This window comes from Protopterus annectens, chromosome 3.part0 (genome assembly GCF_019279795.1).
Source record: "Protopterus annectens isolate FY-2018-M chromosome 3.part0, PAN1.0, whole genome shotgun sequence".
In the NCBI taxonomy this organism is placed as follows: Eukaryota; Metazoa; Chordata; order Ceratodontiformes; family Protopteridae; genus Protopterus; species Protopterus annectens.
Window position 1 is genome coordinate 787,341,174 of NC_056731.1, and position 18,007 is coordinate 787,359,180.

Genomic DNA, 18,007 nt, shown 5'->3' on the forward strand with positions numbered 1-18,007 from the left:
ATTAAGTAGGTTGAGACTCAATAACACTTTTCAGCAGCCACTCAATGGGGACACAAGGATGAAAGTAAAGATTATGAAACAAGAATAATCTGGAGTAGTTAATCAATTTAAGCAACACATAAACCACAAAAGCAGTGTGCAAAGCAGTCACAGCCCTTAAGGCCAAATAAAACACCAAACATACTTGTCATAGGTGACTCCATAGTCAGACACACTGACGTCCCACTCACCAGGCTGAACAAGGAGAGGGTCACAATAAGCTGCCTATCGGGCGCTAGAATCCGCCACATAACACAAGCACTCGGGTCACTCCATGGCAAGTACAAATATGACACAGTCATTGTCCATGCTGGTGTGAACGACCTGAGACGTACCTCCCTGGACTACATGAAAAGAGACATAGAGGAGCTCTCTGATTATGTAGCCCAGGCAGGTATGACCCTAACCCTGAGCAGTATCCTTCCTTCACCAAGAATGATGCCACAATATAGAGACAAGATGATCAGCTTTAACAATTGGCTTAATGTCTGGTGTCATTCAAAGGGGATCCAGTGTCTGTCTGCCTGGGATGACATGCTTGACAAGCCACGCTGCTTCAAGGGACGGCTTGCACCTGTCACCCTGGGATTCCGGATATTGGCTAAGGCTCTTGCCACCCCATAGTGCCTTTTTTAGGCAAGGCTCAAATTCTAAACCTACCACCCTAGAAAACAAAAATGGGAAGAAACTGAGGGTAATGCTGCTCAATGCCAGAAGTCTAAATCTCAAAATGCACGCACTCGAGGCCCTTCTCAGTATGGAGAACATCGATGTCTGTGCTGTAACTGAAACCTGGTTCAAGGCTCCTGAGAGCACCCCGGCACTATTAGGTTTTACCTCATATCATGCGTTCCGCCCAAAACCCGGACCACACCACAAAAGGAGGGGGTGTATCCATATTCATAAAGGATACCCACACCGCCAGGTTGGTGGCAACGCACGAAGCTTCGGAAACCATCCAGGTGCAACTAACCATAGGCAAAACTGCTCTACAAATTGTAGCATGCTACAGGCCACCCTCTCAAACTCAGGAACCCCACACAGCCTTCCTGAAGACACTGGAGGGTATAAATGTATCTCCAAACACCATCATATTGGGTGACTTCAACTACCCGAAAATAGACTGGGAACATTACTCAAGCCCTAACTTTCTAGCCCAACGGTTCCTGGAGTTCATAAATTCAAATGCCATGGAACAGCTAGTCACTGTTCCCACAAGAGGAGAAAATATACTAGATCTCATTGTCACAAACATGGGGACAAAATGCTCCACACCGAAGTATATCCCCCATTGGTTATATCTGACCATAAACTGATCTCACTGGAGACCAACATCCCGCCCCCACCCCAAACAAAAAAGACCATAGTGAAGAACTTCTCTAAAGCAAACTTCACACTACTCAAGACTGGTGTGGTATCCTTCAAGGCCCCTGAGCCAGAGGAAACCACAACCCAAGCTGCGGAAGCCCTTACAAATGCCTTCTATGAACACCTCCAGGACTGCATGGATCAGGCAATCCCAAATAAAACCAAGACTCTTTCCACAAAGGGCAAGCGTCCAGTCTGGTGGACCCCAGCCATTAACAAACTTTACAATAAGAGGAGAAAGCTATTACATGATAGAACAAAATCCATAAAAGGGAAGTCACCCCTGATCATTATTAGTAAAAAAATACGAGCACTCATAAAATCAACTAAGGCCAATTTTGAGAGAAAAATTGCCATGGATTCAAAGGAAAATCATAAGGCCTTTTTCAGCTATGTTAGGAACCTGGGTGGAAACTCCCAGATATGCTCAGAATTAGTCCAAAATGATACAAAAATCACTGAACCCACAGACATTGCCAACATACTGGCAGACAGGTTCAGTGCAAACTTCACTCCCTCTCTCCCCCCCTAAAGGAGAGATAACTATCCCAGCCGAGTGTAGCCTCCCGGACATCTCAAATGCGCAGGTGAAAGCTGCTCTCTCTAAAGCTAAAAACACAGCATCAATGGGACCGGATGGTGTCCCCGGCTGTGTGCTACACGAGCTAAATGAGGAATTAAACCCGCACATAAGGCAGCTGTTTAATCTCAGCCTTACCACAGGATACGTGCCCAAGGAGTGGCGTCGGCAACTGTGGTCCCACTCCACAAAGGCGCCTCTACGGACCCTGGTAATTACGCCCCATAAGCTTAACAAGTCTAGTCTGCAAAGCTATGGAGAGGATCATAATGGAGCTCATAAACAAAGATATAGGGGACTTGCAGACATTGGACCCGACCCAGTTTGGCTTTGTCAAGGGAAGATCATGCCTTTTGAACTTGGTCGACTTCTTCAAAACAGTCACCAAGGCCATTGATGAGGGAAAGGCAGTCCATACAGCCTACCTTGACCTTGCAAAGGCTTTCGACACAATACCCCACTCGGGTATTGTAGAAAAACTTACCAGCTTAAATGTAAACCCATATGTCACAAGATGGGTTGCAAACTGGCTTAAGGACAGAACCCACAGGGTTAGAGTTGCTGGCGTTGTGTCAGACTCCAAGCCGGTCACAAGTGGTGTCCCACAGGGCTCGGTCCTTGGCCCCCTATTGTTTGGCATCTACTTCTCAGAAGTACAGGCCAACATGGGAGGACTTTGGCTGACAAAGTTTGCAGACGACTGCAAACTGGGCACCATAGTGGAAAGTGCATCGGACATGGATATCCTTCAGAAGGGACTCACGGAAACAGATAGCTGGTGCCAGAGCCATGGCCTGAAGTTAAACGCCAAAAAATGTATAGTCATACCCTTCGGGAAAAACAAGGTAACCCCAAGCTACCATATAGGTGGCAATCCACTAAGCACAGAAGAGGTTATCAGGGATCTGGGGACCCAGGTTGACAGTGGCCTTTCTTTTGACACTCACATTGCTAAAGTGGTTAGAAAGACCTTCTACATTGCCCACCTGATCATGAAGGGATTCACATCCAGATCTAGTGAGGTCATTGTTCCTCTGTACTCTTCACTTATCAGACCAATGATCGAGTACAATGCCCCATTCGGGATGTATCACACCCGACATCTGCAGCAATTGGAGAGACCCCAAAAGTTCCTCACCAAAAGGATAAAGGGACTCCAAAATCTGTCATATGCTGCCAGATTGAAGAAACTCCAGCTCTATTCAGTCGCATACCGTCTGCTCAGAGGTGACATGTGCCTGACATACAAGGCCATGTCCAACCCGGAATTAATGGACATGCTCCACCTCAATAAAGCCAAATCCACCAAAACCACTAGAGCAAGCGACTTAAACCTTAGCACGGCTATAAATAGGACGTGCTGGAGGGATAGATTTATCACTCAGAGACTCCCTATGCTGTGGAATAAAATCCCGGTCCATGTGAGGCAGAGCACCTCGCTGACTCTGTTCAAGAGAAATCTAGACCTGTGGATGGGAGATCGTAGGTTTACCCCGGGAATCATATCTGTGTCACTGCTGGACAGAGGCACAACAAACTAATGGGCACAGTATTTTTTCATATAAGGGGTGGCGTAAGCCACAAAAATTTGGGCTAGGCTTATAAATGCCTTAGGGCAGATAGCCTAGTATAAACCTATGAACCTAAACAATAGATGTTTAAGAAGTGAGATGAAATTGGAATACCTGAAAAAAACAAAAATCCTAAGAAAAAAAGTCAACTTCCTGTATGTGTTGTTCTTGTAGAAACTGTCCACACCATGAGTACCATAAGGAAGCAGAATAACCTGCAGACTTTTCTGGGAGCGCAAAACACTGTATCCTTACCAGGCTGAGTTCTGCAAGCCCTGACTGGCCTATCTGGAGGAGGTTCAACTTCCACTTTTTTCCCTGGGTCAAACTCATCAGCTTCCACCTCGCTTTCATTTTGCTCTTTTTCACGTTTTTTCTTCTTCTCTTCCTGTGATGAAAACAGTACAAAAGAAAACAAAATAATGAGAAATACAAAAACCTAACCCAAGATGAGATCTGAAACTCCTGACAAACAGTAAAATACACAATTATGTCAAAGGACTTAACACACTGCTGCTGCTGAGACAGTTAAAATTAGTGAATGATAACAGCAGCACTGCCTCTTCAGTTTACTACCTATGTATGATACTAGCTACCCATGTTTACTACAAAGGGTATTTGTTAACAAATCCACATGAAAGGACTGCATGAACTACAATCACTACTGCCTAACCGCAATGAGTAAGTCAAAGAGCTTTTATTTCAATTATACAAACCATCCTTCTATACTCAATCAAAAGAAGGCACTGACAAAACTTGGCAGTATGCAGAGAGAAACACATTCCAGATAACTGAAGAATAAGCTTTAGGAGTTCCACCGTGCAAGAACACGTTCATATTCAGAACTGCAGGCAATATAGAGGTATAAATCTCCTACTGTATCGTATAAAATTGCTTGATAAATGAATACTCTGAGCAACAGATAGTAAGATGGGAGATGAGCAGTTCAGATTCAGAAAAGGAGGAAGCACATCCACAGCAATGTTTGCAGTGAGGCAGATAGCGGAGAAAAAAACTAGAGATCAGGAAAAGACTGCACATGGGTTTTCCTATGCATGCAGTGTGCAAGTCCTCAATGACACAAGTAGGGACAGTGTTTGGACTCGCAGACAGGTTTCCAATGACAGCGAGTGTGCATCAACACTTCAGCTCTGAACCCACACCTGTTCACATTGGTGACAGACTTAATTACCAAACTGGCTAAAGGGAAGAAAAGCAATCAAGTTGATGCATGTAGAAGATGTGGCACTACAATGAGACCCTAAACGGGAACGTCAGCTCATAATAGGGAACTAAAATGCAAAACTGGAGACATGCGGGGTGAAACATAGTACAGACAAGACAGTAGTCATGGTAGCAAATGGGAGAAATCAAAAGACAGGAAATAGTAGTAGAGATTCATCAAGTGTCAGAGAGGTGTAGTTGAGAAGAATGGAGACTGAAATGAGTTGGCCAAAGCTATAAATAAATGCACTACAGTCAAGTGGCACAAAGTACCAGGGGTAGTAAGAGACAGAGTGCCACAGAAGCTTAATAGTATGGTGTACAAAACAGTGGTATGACCAGTCCTTCTGTATGGCACATAAACTTGGGCAGTGAAAGGAGCAGCGGAGGAAGCTTAAAGTGATAAACATAAAAGGCCTGAGAAGGGTGCAGGATATAAAATGTAGAACATCAGAAAAGAAGCTAAAGTAACTCCAGTTGTAGAAAAGGTCAAGGAAAACAGGTTATGATGGTTTGATCACATGTGCAGGAAAACAGTAGGTGATTTGGTAAAGCAGGTCTGAGAGAAACAGGAAGAAGGCAAAAGGAGAGGAGGACAGCCAACCAAACGAAAGGTGGACTGTATGAGAAGATCTACAAGAGGCAGGCAAGACTGTCAAAGAAGGTAGGAGACTGGCTCTGAATTTAGAGAGAAGTCAATTAATGAGACACCACACCCCATGTAAAATGAGAAAAAAAGAGAGTTGATAAGGTCACCATGTAAGCTTGTGAAGAAATTAAGTACATACCTGGTACTATGGTGAAAGAAGCAAGTAAAAACTAGGATTCTACAGACTGCAACTAATGCAAATGTGAGTAAACTGTTGGGAGAAAAAAAAACTGCAGCAGCTAAGGTAAACCAACTATGAGGATGCAATGACAGCAAAACAAACTCAAGAGACCAGAAGGTATTTTTATTTCTCAGTTAAACAATTACAAACACTGCAGTTACAGTACTGTGGAAATCTGAAAATACCACACAGAAAAACACCAATGACAACATATCTGTGGGACTGTGAAAGAGGAATACACCGTACGTGGTATTAGCATCTTATCTCAAGCAGTTTTCAACTACAGCAGTCTAGTTATTAAAATCAAAGACCAGCACTGGCTAGTGCCAAGACCATCAGACCCACGTATGAGTGCACACGCATACACAGACTCCACATCAGATGGCTATTCACCATCTTCTCTTTTTCATTTTAAATATATTAGCTCAATTGCAGTAGAAGGTATTAACAGAAGGATTCACTTTCAGATAAAAGGCAACAGTCCACAATAGAACACTCACAAGGATCATACAATGCTACATCTACTATTTCAGCTCTTTTACTGGCAATCCCTGCAAATGTGATATTATGGCTTCTCAGTTAGTGGAAAGAAGCATGTCAAACTACCCTTCATAAAGGGCATTCAACATTACTTGCACTTACTTTTCGTCTTTTCCTCTCTTCATCATCAACATGCTTGTCTTTTTCTTTCTCAGACTTCTTTTTCTTCTTCTTTTTCTTCTCTCTGTGTCGCTCACGCTCTTGATCTGATCGGTCATCATAGTAACTAGAGTCATGCCCGGAGCCTGAAAGTTCAGTGACTTCACTTCCTCCAACTTTTAGGACAAGCTTCAGACGCTTCTCTGGTGGTTTGTCTTCAGAAAATTCTACATTAACCAAAATATAGTAACATATTTTAACTTGTTGATCATAGATATATATTCACAGTATGCCAAATTACACCCACCCCTAAAGTTAGCCACCTGTATGCACTTCTGATATGCGACTGTGAGAAATGAGAAAAAAAAAAAAAATTATCCATCATGCATTCCAGCCTGTTGCTCCTAGACAGTTGACTGCCTGTACATAAGCTACAGTGATTATGTGTACATGTCTGTGAAGTATGATTGTGTGAAAAGGTAAAGAAATAATGACCTCACTGTCACAGCCTCACAAAAGCCACAATAACCTTACATGCATACCTTTGAGGTAAGTGATGAAAATTTGAAAATTAGACCACATTTTACCCAGTTCCTAACAAATTACAGTGACCTTCTGTGTTTACCTCTGCAGTCTGACTACAAGAAAAATTGAAGAAAAAATAATCTCACTGTTTCCAGTCCTCAGCACCCACAAGCTACAGCAACTGTCTCTGCACACCTATGAGCAAGGCCAGTTGGTGAACAGATGAGACCATGGCAGAAGCCTTCAATAACCTGTGTCAAACTCCACTTTTACAATTTGAGTTGAGGATGCTAACAAGAACTAGATGATCTGTAATGCATTAGATGACATATTTTTGAAAAATAACGACTTGTATGGATCACTATGATTATACTCCTAATTTGGGGAAATGGTGTGCTTGTTAAGTGCCCTTAGGACATTGGAAGGGTTCTCAACAAGCTATTAAGTATCTCTTACTATTGTTAAACTCTAGTCACACACTAAAGTATTAACAGCAATCAGCAGTCACGACGAAAGAGCAATGAGCAGCTGTTAAACACTTAATGCGACTGAAGTGTTTAAAAGTTTGAATTAAGTTTTTAACAGCTTCCCACCACTCCTCTGTGGTGGCTCTTCTGTGTGTGGCAACAGTAAAAGTGCTACAGGACTACTGCACTTTTCTCTCTAACTTTGAATACATGGCTAACAAATCACACACCATGTAGGTGCAGCATTAGCTTCATTTGTACGTTTCTACGAAATATCTATGCAGTCATTTCAAATGCAGCTCATTTATACTATGTACATCTTGTGTCAAGGATATCTTTCTGTTATGGTTGCAGACAGCTAAAAAAAAAAAAAAAAAAAAAACTGCCCTTTTAGACCACTAAGTACCTCTTTTGCCTTTTGTCCCCACAGCCTTCAGCAGCTTCCGGTACTCCTGCCTCTGCGAGTTTTAACACTTCGTACTTGTGTCACACAGCCTGCACTAACCCTGGCAGTGTTTCAGAGTTTCTGAACAATGTCAGAACAGCCTAAATCAGCTTTATTGGAAGATTTTTTTAAACAAACGACTTTTAGTAAAATGGCATAGGTAAATGAATTAAAAGAAAAACCATATTAACATTTTTCATTGTCATGCACTGCACATTACATAGGTTAACACTCACTCCAACATTACATACATTTCTCAATTCCTGGCTTCCCTTACACCTCACTCCTCCTCCTCCTGAGCATTATTCTGCATGTGTAATTCCTAAAAATTCAATTCATTTCTATGCAACTTACTACTTCCCTTCTCTTAACATCTCACTGCCAGTTCTTTTATCTCCTTTACAGGCTCAGACGAAGTCACAACAGCTGTTGATCATGATGTTGCGAGCATTAGGGGAGAAATGTCTCATGAGGATACTTCTTGTAGTATGGAGAGGAAGGGCATATCCTAGATGCCATTATCCCAGATGCCATTTTCCTTAATGCTATCAGTTCTTCCTTGTTCGGCTGTGCAGCTTCTGTGGGATTTTCTTCACACAGAAGCTTCCTGAACTATTGCTTCCATCTTGTTTTGATGGCATCTGGACTAGTGAATAGATTGTTGCGGGCATCCCTTCCGAATGATTTTTAATGACCATCTTCTTTATCTTTCTATCACTGCCTAAATGAAAGAGTTTGCTTGTGCTTCTCCATCAGTCACTTTCCAGTAGAGCTTCTCTGATGCCTTCCTGTTATTTACTACTGCAACTGCTCTCCTAGCCTATTTGTTTGTAACTAGTATTCTGTACTGGGCTGGTTCATCTTTCCTATCTCTTATTTTTTCCCTACATTCATCCTTTCTTCGGATAACTTCCTGGACATCTGCATTCCATCACTAGCTTTTCTTATATACCTTATTTCCATACCTGTCTTGACGACTTACTTGTTCAGTCATCTTTACACATCCTGTTTGGAGACACTGCCATTCTTCTCAGCTCCACCTATTTCCTCTTCTTCCTGTGATGTTAGAGCCCACAATATTTTCTTGAACTTCTTTGCTTTCGCAACAATAAACTGCCAGGTCTTCAGCCTAATTACTGTTGACCTTAGAGCCTTCTCTGACCACTGCTTGTGGCCAGCAGTGGTCTATGCTAGGGGCCAATTATTTAACTGGAGAGGACTTTGCAATATCTGACTTTACTACAATGCCCTTTGCTTAGTAGAGGTCTACCTGGCTTGCATGATAACTGCTCTTGCATTGGATCTTGCGACTCGGTGAAATGTGTGTTGGCCACCATTAAGACATTTGCCACAATGAAGTCTAAAATAGCCTTGCCTTCATTATTCCTGTTGCCCCACCTATCTGGACCCAGGCCATACTCATAATATTCTGTTTGTTTAGATGAGCATTCAGGTACCCCATCATCAACAATTCTCATTTTCTCCTGCTTTATCTAGGAAGGCCTGCAACTGCTGCCTAAATGCCCTCTTTTCCTAGCCATCACAGCTTTTTTGCTGCTACAGGAGTAGTGAATATAATTAAAGGAATTTTAGTTTGGGATATAACTAAACAGAACCATGATCAATAGTTGATGAACCAAATTTACAGACCGAGGCAGAAAGGCTTAAAGCTGAACAAAGGCAAATACAATTCCTATGTAACTTTGTTCAACTACGCTACCCATACTTTATTGTCAGAAAAGCTTAAACTATATCCAGACAAAGTGAAGACAAACTGTATGGTTAAGCATCTCTGTTCAGGTGTGACAGTGCTATTAAGGAAAATGCTACAAAGCAATATGGAAAAGCACTGGTCAAACAGGAGAATAGCTTTGATATCACTACAGTGACTACACTCAAACTGCATAATGCATTGCAACCTATGTTGCAGACAGATGCAAGCGGAAAATGCCTGGTACAGTTTTACAGTCCAAAGGTAGTACAAATGCATACAAACAAAGACCTTTGGCAAACTTTCAATAATGCTATGGTCAGACTGAGAAAAGAGATTATCTACAGCCAGTGATGGCATACTCTTCTTCTTCTTTCGGCTGCTCTCGTTAGGGGTCGCCACAGCAGATCAACTGTTTCCATTTCCTCCTGTCCTCTGCATCTTGCTCTGTCACACCAACCACCTGCATATCCTCTCTCACCACATCCATAAACCTTATCTTAGGCCTCCCTCTTTTCCTGTTACTGGCAGCTTCATCCTTAGCATCTTTTTCCCAATATACTCTGCATCCCTCCTCAGCACATGTCCAAACCAACGTAATCTTGCCTCTCTGGCTTTGTCTCCAAACCTTCCAACCTGGGCTGACCCTCTAATATACTTATTCCTAATCCTGTCCGTCCTCGTCACACCCAGTGCAAATCTTAACATCTTCAACTCTGCCACGTCAAGCTCTGACTCCTGCCTTTTTGTCAATGCCACGTTCTCCAACCCATATAACATAGCTACTGGAAGGAATCAGATAAAAAAAACCTCTAGAAAACATTAAAAAAAACATTTGCTAGACTTCAGAGAAATTATTCTAAATTAAAAAAATATGACATAGGTTCATAGGTAGGTACTAGGCTATCGGCCCTAGGGCCCATACAAGCCTAGCCAAAAAATGTACCCTGGCTTTCACCACCCAAGAAAATTATTTTCCTGTGCCCCTGTCGAGCAGAACCACAGAAGTGATCCCCAGGGTGAATTTCCCATCCAATCATCAAGATTTTTCTTGAAGAGTGCTAATGAGGAGCTCCGTTTGACATAGATAGGTACTCTGTTCCAGAGTATGGGAAGTCTCTGGGACAGGAATCTATCCCTCCAGCATGTTCTGTTTATTGTGGTGACAAGGTTTAGGTCCCTAGAGCGTGTAGCTCGGAGGAATTGGGATTTCTTTAAGTGGAGCATGTCCAACAGCTCTGGGTTTGACATAGCTTTATATGTTAGGCAGAGATCGCCCCTGAGTAGGCGATATGCGATGGAGTAAAGCTGTAGTTTTTTGAGACGGTCTACATAGGGCATCTGTTTGAGGCCAGTAATCCTCTTTGTGAGGTATTTCTGTGGTCTTTCCAGTTGTTGTAGATGTCTTATGAGGTACATACCAAAAGGGGCGTTGTACTCTATAATGGGTCTAATGAGTGATGAGTAGAGGGGAACAATGACCTCTTTTTTTCTGGATGAGAATCCTTTTGTGATGAGATGAACCACATAGAAGGATTTCCTGACCACTGTGGCGATGTGATTATCAAAGGAGAGACTACTGTCCAGCTGTGTCCCAAGGTCTCATCACATTTTCTGCATTAAGTAGACTACCAGCTATGTGGTAGTTCATGGGTACAGAGTTTTTACCAAAGGGGATGACAATACACTTTTTGGCATTGAGCTTCAGGCCATGGCTTTGACATCAGGTGTCTGTCTCAGTGAGGCCCTCTTGCAGTTTGTCCACATCGTTACGAGTTTCGATTATGGCTCCTAGTTTGCAGTCATCTGCAAGCATTGTTAGCCAAAGACCTTCTGTGTTGGCCTGCACTTCAGAGAAGTAGATACCAAACAAGAGAGGACCCAGGACTGAACCCTGTGGTACTCCACTTGTCACTGGTCTGATGTCGGATTTGGAATCCGCTACTTTCACAGTGTGGGTTCTGTCCGTGAGCCAGTTGGCAACCCATCTTATGACATAGGGATTTATACCTAGTTTAGTGAGCTTATCTATAATTCCAGAGTGGGGGATGGTGTTGAAAGCCTTGGCGAGATCTAGATAAGCTGTGTGAACCATTTTACCCTCATCTATGGCTTTGGTGACTGCTTCAAAGAAGTCAAATCAAGTTTAGGGGACATGATCTGCCTTTTACAAATCCAAACTGTGTAGGGTCCAGAGTTTGGAGATTACCAATGTCTTTGTTTATGAGTTCCGCGATGATACGTTCCATGGCCTTGCAGAACAGGCTTGTCAGGCTAATGGGGCGGTAGTTCTCGGGGTCCATCCTGGCATCCCCTTTGTGGAGTGGGATAATAGTCGCGGTGCGCCATTCAGTGGGTACAAAGCCTGAGGTGAGGCTATGATTGAACATGGTACTTAGGTAGGGTGCCAGTTCATTCTGTAGTTCGTGTAGAACACAGCCTGGGATATTGTCAGGTCCCATGGATGCTGTGTTCTTAGCTTTGGAGAGTGTGTTTTGTTTACCTGTGCAGCCGTGATTATAGGAACTTTGCATTCTTCCGGTATAGAGATGGGCCCTCTAGGGGGTGAGAGGGGGGTATAGTTAGCACTGAACCTATCTGCTAGGATGTTGGCAATATCAGTTGGTTCTGTATATTTAGTGCCATTGTGCTATAACTCAGAGCAGATCTGAGTGTTCCCATTTAGATTCTTGACATAGCTATAGAATGCTTTATGGTTGTCTTTAGAGTCAGTGGCAATTTTGTTTTCGTAACTAGCTTTGTGGGATTTTATGAGGGATCTCAGCTTCTTACTGAGGTTGACCAGGGAGTTCCTCCAGTCATGGGATTTTACTCTTTTTTTTTTTTGCAACAGTTTCTTTCTTCTGTTGTAGAGTTTGTTTATGGTAGAGGACCACCAGATTGGCTTCCTTTTTTGGAGGATAACATCTTGGTTCTATTAGGGATAGCATGATCCATGCACTCGTGTAAGTGCTTATAAAGTGCATTTGTGTAGGATTCGGCAGTCATACCTCTATTGTCCGTCTGCATGGGTGTCACGAAGTTTGCCACTTCTGTTTTAAGAAGTGTGAAGTTGGCTTTGGAGAAGTTTTTTACGATGGTTTCCCTAATTGGGGGTGGGGGGTGGGATGCGGATGTCTAGGCTGATCAATATGAGCCTGGTAAAACTGTGTATTTGGCAGCAACATTAAGCATAGGGTATTTAAAGGATTGCAAGGAAGATTTGTTGTAGATAGACCTAAAAGTACCATAAGCTGTTTCTCAAATGCTGGTCTCTGCTGAAAATCTGCAGGAACTCAGAATAACTTCAAGCTGCACATGTTATGTAATAATGTGGCAACACAAGGACAAAATCTTTTACTTAGAGTTTATTTTTTATATAGAGATTAAAAGTTAGTACTCCAAGGGTTGCTGTTCTAAGGGCTCAAGAATAATTAATTCTTTCCTGACTAAGAGAATCTAGGAATTACAACTTGTCAACAAGTAAATGCGCAGAAAGAGCTTGTGATATTTTACAATAGGGTGGTATGACAGTGGAAGCAAAACATATAACCAGAAACTGTAAAATATGTAACCTATACAGAAATGAAAAACAGAAAGGAAGAACTTCCTTCTCAAAATTCCACTTTAGTTGGTGTAGACTTGTTTCAGAATAATTACTTGCACGTTTTCATTTTTTATTGCTATATGTTGAATATTATTCTAACTTATGCTGGACAACTGAAAAATTCAAGGCAAGCTATAACAGCTATCCTTTAGTTGATTTTTTGAGGCACGGAATACCAAAAGAGGTAGTCAATGACAATGGACCACAGTCAATCAGACAAGATATCCACGTTTGAGGAATTGTGGGAGTTGACAGATGTCCAATATTTGAGGATCTGTGAGGCATGAGATCATGTTGAATACATAAGTTCATAGCTGTACACTAGGCTAACGACCACTAGGGCCCCTATAAGCCCAGCGATGCAACCCAAATGTGACATACAAAATTTGATTTATAGGTTTGTACTGAGCTATCTGCCCGAAGGCATATATTAGCCCAGCCACGTTGTGCAGTATTCACCGCCCCTTTAGTAGTTCCCTAGACCCTTGTACTAGCAGCTAGTACCCTTGGCCCTTATCTAGTAGTGCTGTTGGTTTGACCCCCGGTGTGAACTTTCTGTTACCCATCCACTCATCAAGGTTCCTCTTGAAAAGTGATAGTGAGGGGTCCCGATCTACATAAGACAGAGCCCTGTTCCATAGTAAGGGAAGTCTCTGCGAAGGGAATCTATCCCTCCAGCATGTTCTATTCATTGTTGTGTTGAGATTTATATCCCTAGAGCGTCTAGCTCGAGTAGATTTGGTTTTGCTAAGATGGAGCATGTTCAACAATTCTGGGTTGGACATGGCTCTGTACGTTAGACAGAGATCGCCTCTGAGAAAGCGGTATGCAACAGAGAACAGTCTTAGCTTTCAATCGTGCTGCATAGGGCAACTGTTTCAGGCCAGTAATTCTCTTGGTTAGGAACCTCTGTGGTCTCTCCAGCTGCTGGAGATGTCTAGCCAGGTACATTCCAATTGGTGCATTGTACTCAATAATTGGTCTGATGAGGGCAGAGCAGAGGGGCACCATTACAACCTTAGATCTTGATGCGAACCCTTTCATGATCAGATGGGTCACATAGAAGGATTTTCTAACCACTTTGGCAACATGGTTATCAAAGGAAAGCTGGCTATCTACTTGGGTCCCTAGATCCCTTATTTCTTCTTCAGATTTCAGGGGATTACCTCCTATGTTGTAGTTTGCGGGTACTCTTTTTTTCCAAAGGGGATTACTACGCCTTTTTTTGCATTTAGCTTGAGACCATGGCTTTGACACCATGCATCAGTCTCATTTAGGCCCTTCTGGAGGATCTCCATGTCATCCGGAGACTCTATTATAGCACCCAGTTTGCAGTCGTCCGCAAACTTAGTCAGCCACAGCCCTACCGTGCTTGCCTGTACTTCTGAGAAGTATATGCCAAAGAGGAGGGGCCCCAGGACAGAGCCCTGAGGCACACCACTCGTTACTGGTCTGGATTCGGACATAGATCCCGCTACTCTTACTTTATGGGATCTGTCTGAGAGCCAGTTTGTGATCCATCTTGTGACGTAAGGGTTTATGCCCGGGCTGGTGAGCTTATCAGTAATACCCGAATGGGGAATGGTGTCAAATGCTTTAGCAAGGTCAAGGTAAGCCGTGTGTACCTCCTTTCCCTTATCTATAGCCTGAGTAACTGTCTCAAAGAAATCCACCAGGTTCAGGAGGCATGATCTGCCCTTGACAAAGCCGAACTGTGTGGGGTCCAGTGACTGGAGGTTCCCAATCTCTCCATTTATGAGTTCCATAATGATTTGCTCCATAGCCTTACAGATCAGACTGGTCAGGTTTATTGGTCGGTAGTTCCCAGGGTCAGTTGTGGACCCACCCTTGTGTAGTGGGACCACCGTTGCCGTGCGCCATTCTCTGGGCACATATCCTGTGGAGAGGCTGAGACTGAACAGGGTATTAAGATGCGGGGTTAATTCCTTTTGGAGCTCACATATGACACAGCCTGGGACACCATCTGGTCCCATGGAGGCAGTGTTTTTAGCTTTAGATAGAGCCTTGTTAACCAACGTATCAGTAATAATTTGACTTACACAATCCCCTGGAATGGTAATAGGCCCTGTAGGTGGTGGTGGTGGTGGTGGTGGGGTGGGGGGGGGGGGGTTGCGCTGATCCTGTCAGCCAAGATGCTGGCAATGTCAGAAGGGTCAGTCTATTTTGTACCATTTTGTACTAGCTCAGAACAGACCTGAGCATTGCCATTTAGGTTTCTGACATAGCCATAGAAGGCCTTATGGTTATCCTTGGCAACTTTCTTTTTAAAATTAGCTTTAGTTGACTTGATGAGTTCCCTCAATTTCTTACTAATGCTGATCAGGGATGATTTTTCTACTTGAGATTTGGCCTTTTTTTGTATAAGTCTCCTCCTTTTATTGTAAATTTGTAAAAATTGTTTTTGTTTTGTTTTATTTTACTGTAAAAAAGCTCTGTATATTTGCTGATCAGTCTCTCAGAACAGTGAGACAACAGTTTCAACACAGATCTAAGCAACAATTAAACTCTATAACCAAAAAAATATATACTCAGCTCTGTATAATTGCAGATAATATGCAGATATTATAGGGGTAATTTTCTGACTGCCTCTGTCCAGAGACATAGACGCCACACTGGGGTGAATTTCAGATTACCTACCCATTGGCCTGAGCTTAAAAAGTGATAGGGAGAAACTCTGCTTCACATGGACAGAGAATCTGTTCCAGAGAATGAAAATTCTCTGAGAAACATCCGTCTCTCCAGCATGTCCTGTTTATGTCATAAGCAAAGTTCAGGTCTTTTAATCTAGTAGTTCTGATGCTGTTTGATTTGCAGATGTGCAAAAGGTTCATCAAAACAGGGTCCAGGGATGCTTTGTATAAAAGGCAAATTTCATTTCGCAAAAGTATGTATGACACCTAGTAAAGAGACAGAGCCTTGAGGAGATCAGCGAAGGACATTGTGTTTACTCCTTGTATTCTTTTTGTAAGGAACCATAGTGGATGTTCCAGTTGCTGCCCATGTCTGGTTAGGTACACACAAAAGCAGGCACTGTACTCTATGTTGGGTCTGATCAGGGTTGAGTACAGTGGTATAATGACCTCTCTGGATTTTCTTACTATCTTGGAAACATGTTGGTCAAAAGCTAGTTAATGTTACAGACAGTAGACAATTTCATAATAAAAAAAAAAAAAAAAAAATTAACACTTCAATACCAGTGCACGTTATTTACCCATCTTGGAATTCTGGCATACTATGTTATGATCACAGGAGTATCCTCAGCTCAGCTAATAAAGAGAGTAGAAACGCAAAGTAAGGGATCTGCTGTCTTTACTAAAACAAGGGGAAAGAGTGAGCATAAAATACCATATGAAGAATTTGGGAATAAATAAATAGCACACAATACAGTAGCTTTAAAAAGGAAGCTTTCTGAGACCATACTGAACTAAAGGTAAAGAAAATAGTGTCAACTACCTGAATCATGAAAAGTAAAGAATGTAACGGACAGAAACAATATAAAATAATCTTCACACTCCCTTTATGTAGATTATTACCGCTACTGTTGCTAATGGAACTGAAGACAAGCTTGTTAAAGTGAGTTTACAAGCATAAAGCTAATACCTTTTCAGTCGGACATAAATAACCTGCAGGGTAATGATCAGAACACTACAGTACAATTACTGAGTTTGAAAGCTCTGCCACATGCTGATTACTGATTTAAGTCAGTGCTACCAGTACAACTGATGGCTGTAAAACATTCACACTTTGGAAGACCAACAATAAATCTGACTTTCTGACTATACACAAGTGCATTAATCTGAATATACATGCTGCATTTACTATGAACTGTACTTCATGTGACAGTGCTAGAATGCTTTGGACAGGATGCATAACTGAATAGGATTCAATGCTATGAGATGTATCTTCTTCTTCTTTCGGATTTTCCCGGTTAGGGGTCGCCACAGCGTATCATCTGTCCGCTTATGATTGGCAGTGGAGTTTTACGGTGTCGAGTTGCCAGCCCAGCACACAACCTTCCACAGAAGGTGCACACACACACTCACACCTAGAGCCAATTTAGAGAGTGTCCAATCCACCTACTGCATGTCTTTGGGATGTGGGAGGAAACTGGAGCACCCGGTGGAAACCCACACGACCACAGGGAGGACATGCAGACTCCGCACAGAAGGCACCCCAGCCGAGAATCGAACCGGAGAACCTCTTGCTGTGAGGCACCACCGTGGTCGCCCATCAAATCTGGCACACATACAGTTCAATAAAATACAGCTGAGAGAGGTGTTTAAATATAAACAAGTTATTAAACTTGCATGTTAACGATGAGTACATTACTCAGTTGGACAAAAAGTCATTTAGACATTTGCTCATACGGCTATACCACAAAATAAACCAAATGAAGCAAACCAATATTGCTTGAAGTAACCTACCTCTCACCACATCATACTGCACGAAGGGACCACCGAGGCCAGCAACTGACCTTCTCACATGGAAAACAATGCTTACATTTACAGAATAGAACAGCTGGGAATTTCTACATATTCAATAGGAATTATGACCACATTGAGTTGGAAAGAAATTTTTCCTTGGCCAGCATCTTAAGTAATAGGCAAGGAGAACCAGAATGAGATAAGCCCATCTAAAGAAGGTATCATGAGACTTAATTCAAACCCACCATGCTGTGCTCACAGGAAGCTAAAAAGCAAATACTACAGAAGGAAGACAAATGGAAAGTGATGACTTCTTACACCTGTAACAGTATTTTGTAGGGAGGAAGATGCAATCAAAGAAAAGGAAAGGTTACTGCTAGCCTAGGGCATAACTGTCCTTTAAGTAACATTTGTTCGCGACCCAGAAGTCTTTATTACATTATGACAAAAGTTTTGAGGCAGGTAGCAACACAATCTTCTTCTTTCGGCTTTTCCCAGTTAGGGGTCGGCACAGCGGATCACCTGTCCACTCATGATTGGCAGTGGAGTTTTTAAA

General features: G+C 42.5%; 1 protein-coding gene across 7 annotated transcripts in view; it reads right to left on the minus strand.

Moving 5' to 3' along the window:
• Positions 1-18,007, minus strand: part of BRD9 (bromodomain containing 9) — a 748,767-nt gene that overhangs the window by 717,950 nt on the left and 12,810 nt on the right. For all 7 annotated transcript variants that reach the window (XM_044065138.1, XM_044065137.1, XM_044065136.1 and 4 more), the window contains exons 2-3: positions 6,255-6,478; positions 3,814-3,946 (exon numbers count right to left, since the gene is read on the minus strand). In XM_044065138.1, the coding sequence (XP_043921073.1) occupies positions 3,814-3,946; positions 6,255-6,478 (357 nt within the window). The remainder of the gene's footprint in view (positions 1-3,813; positions 3,947-6,254; positions 6,479-18,007) is intronic.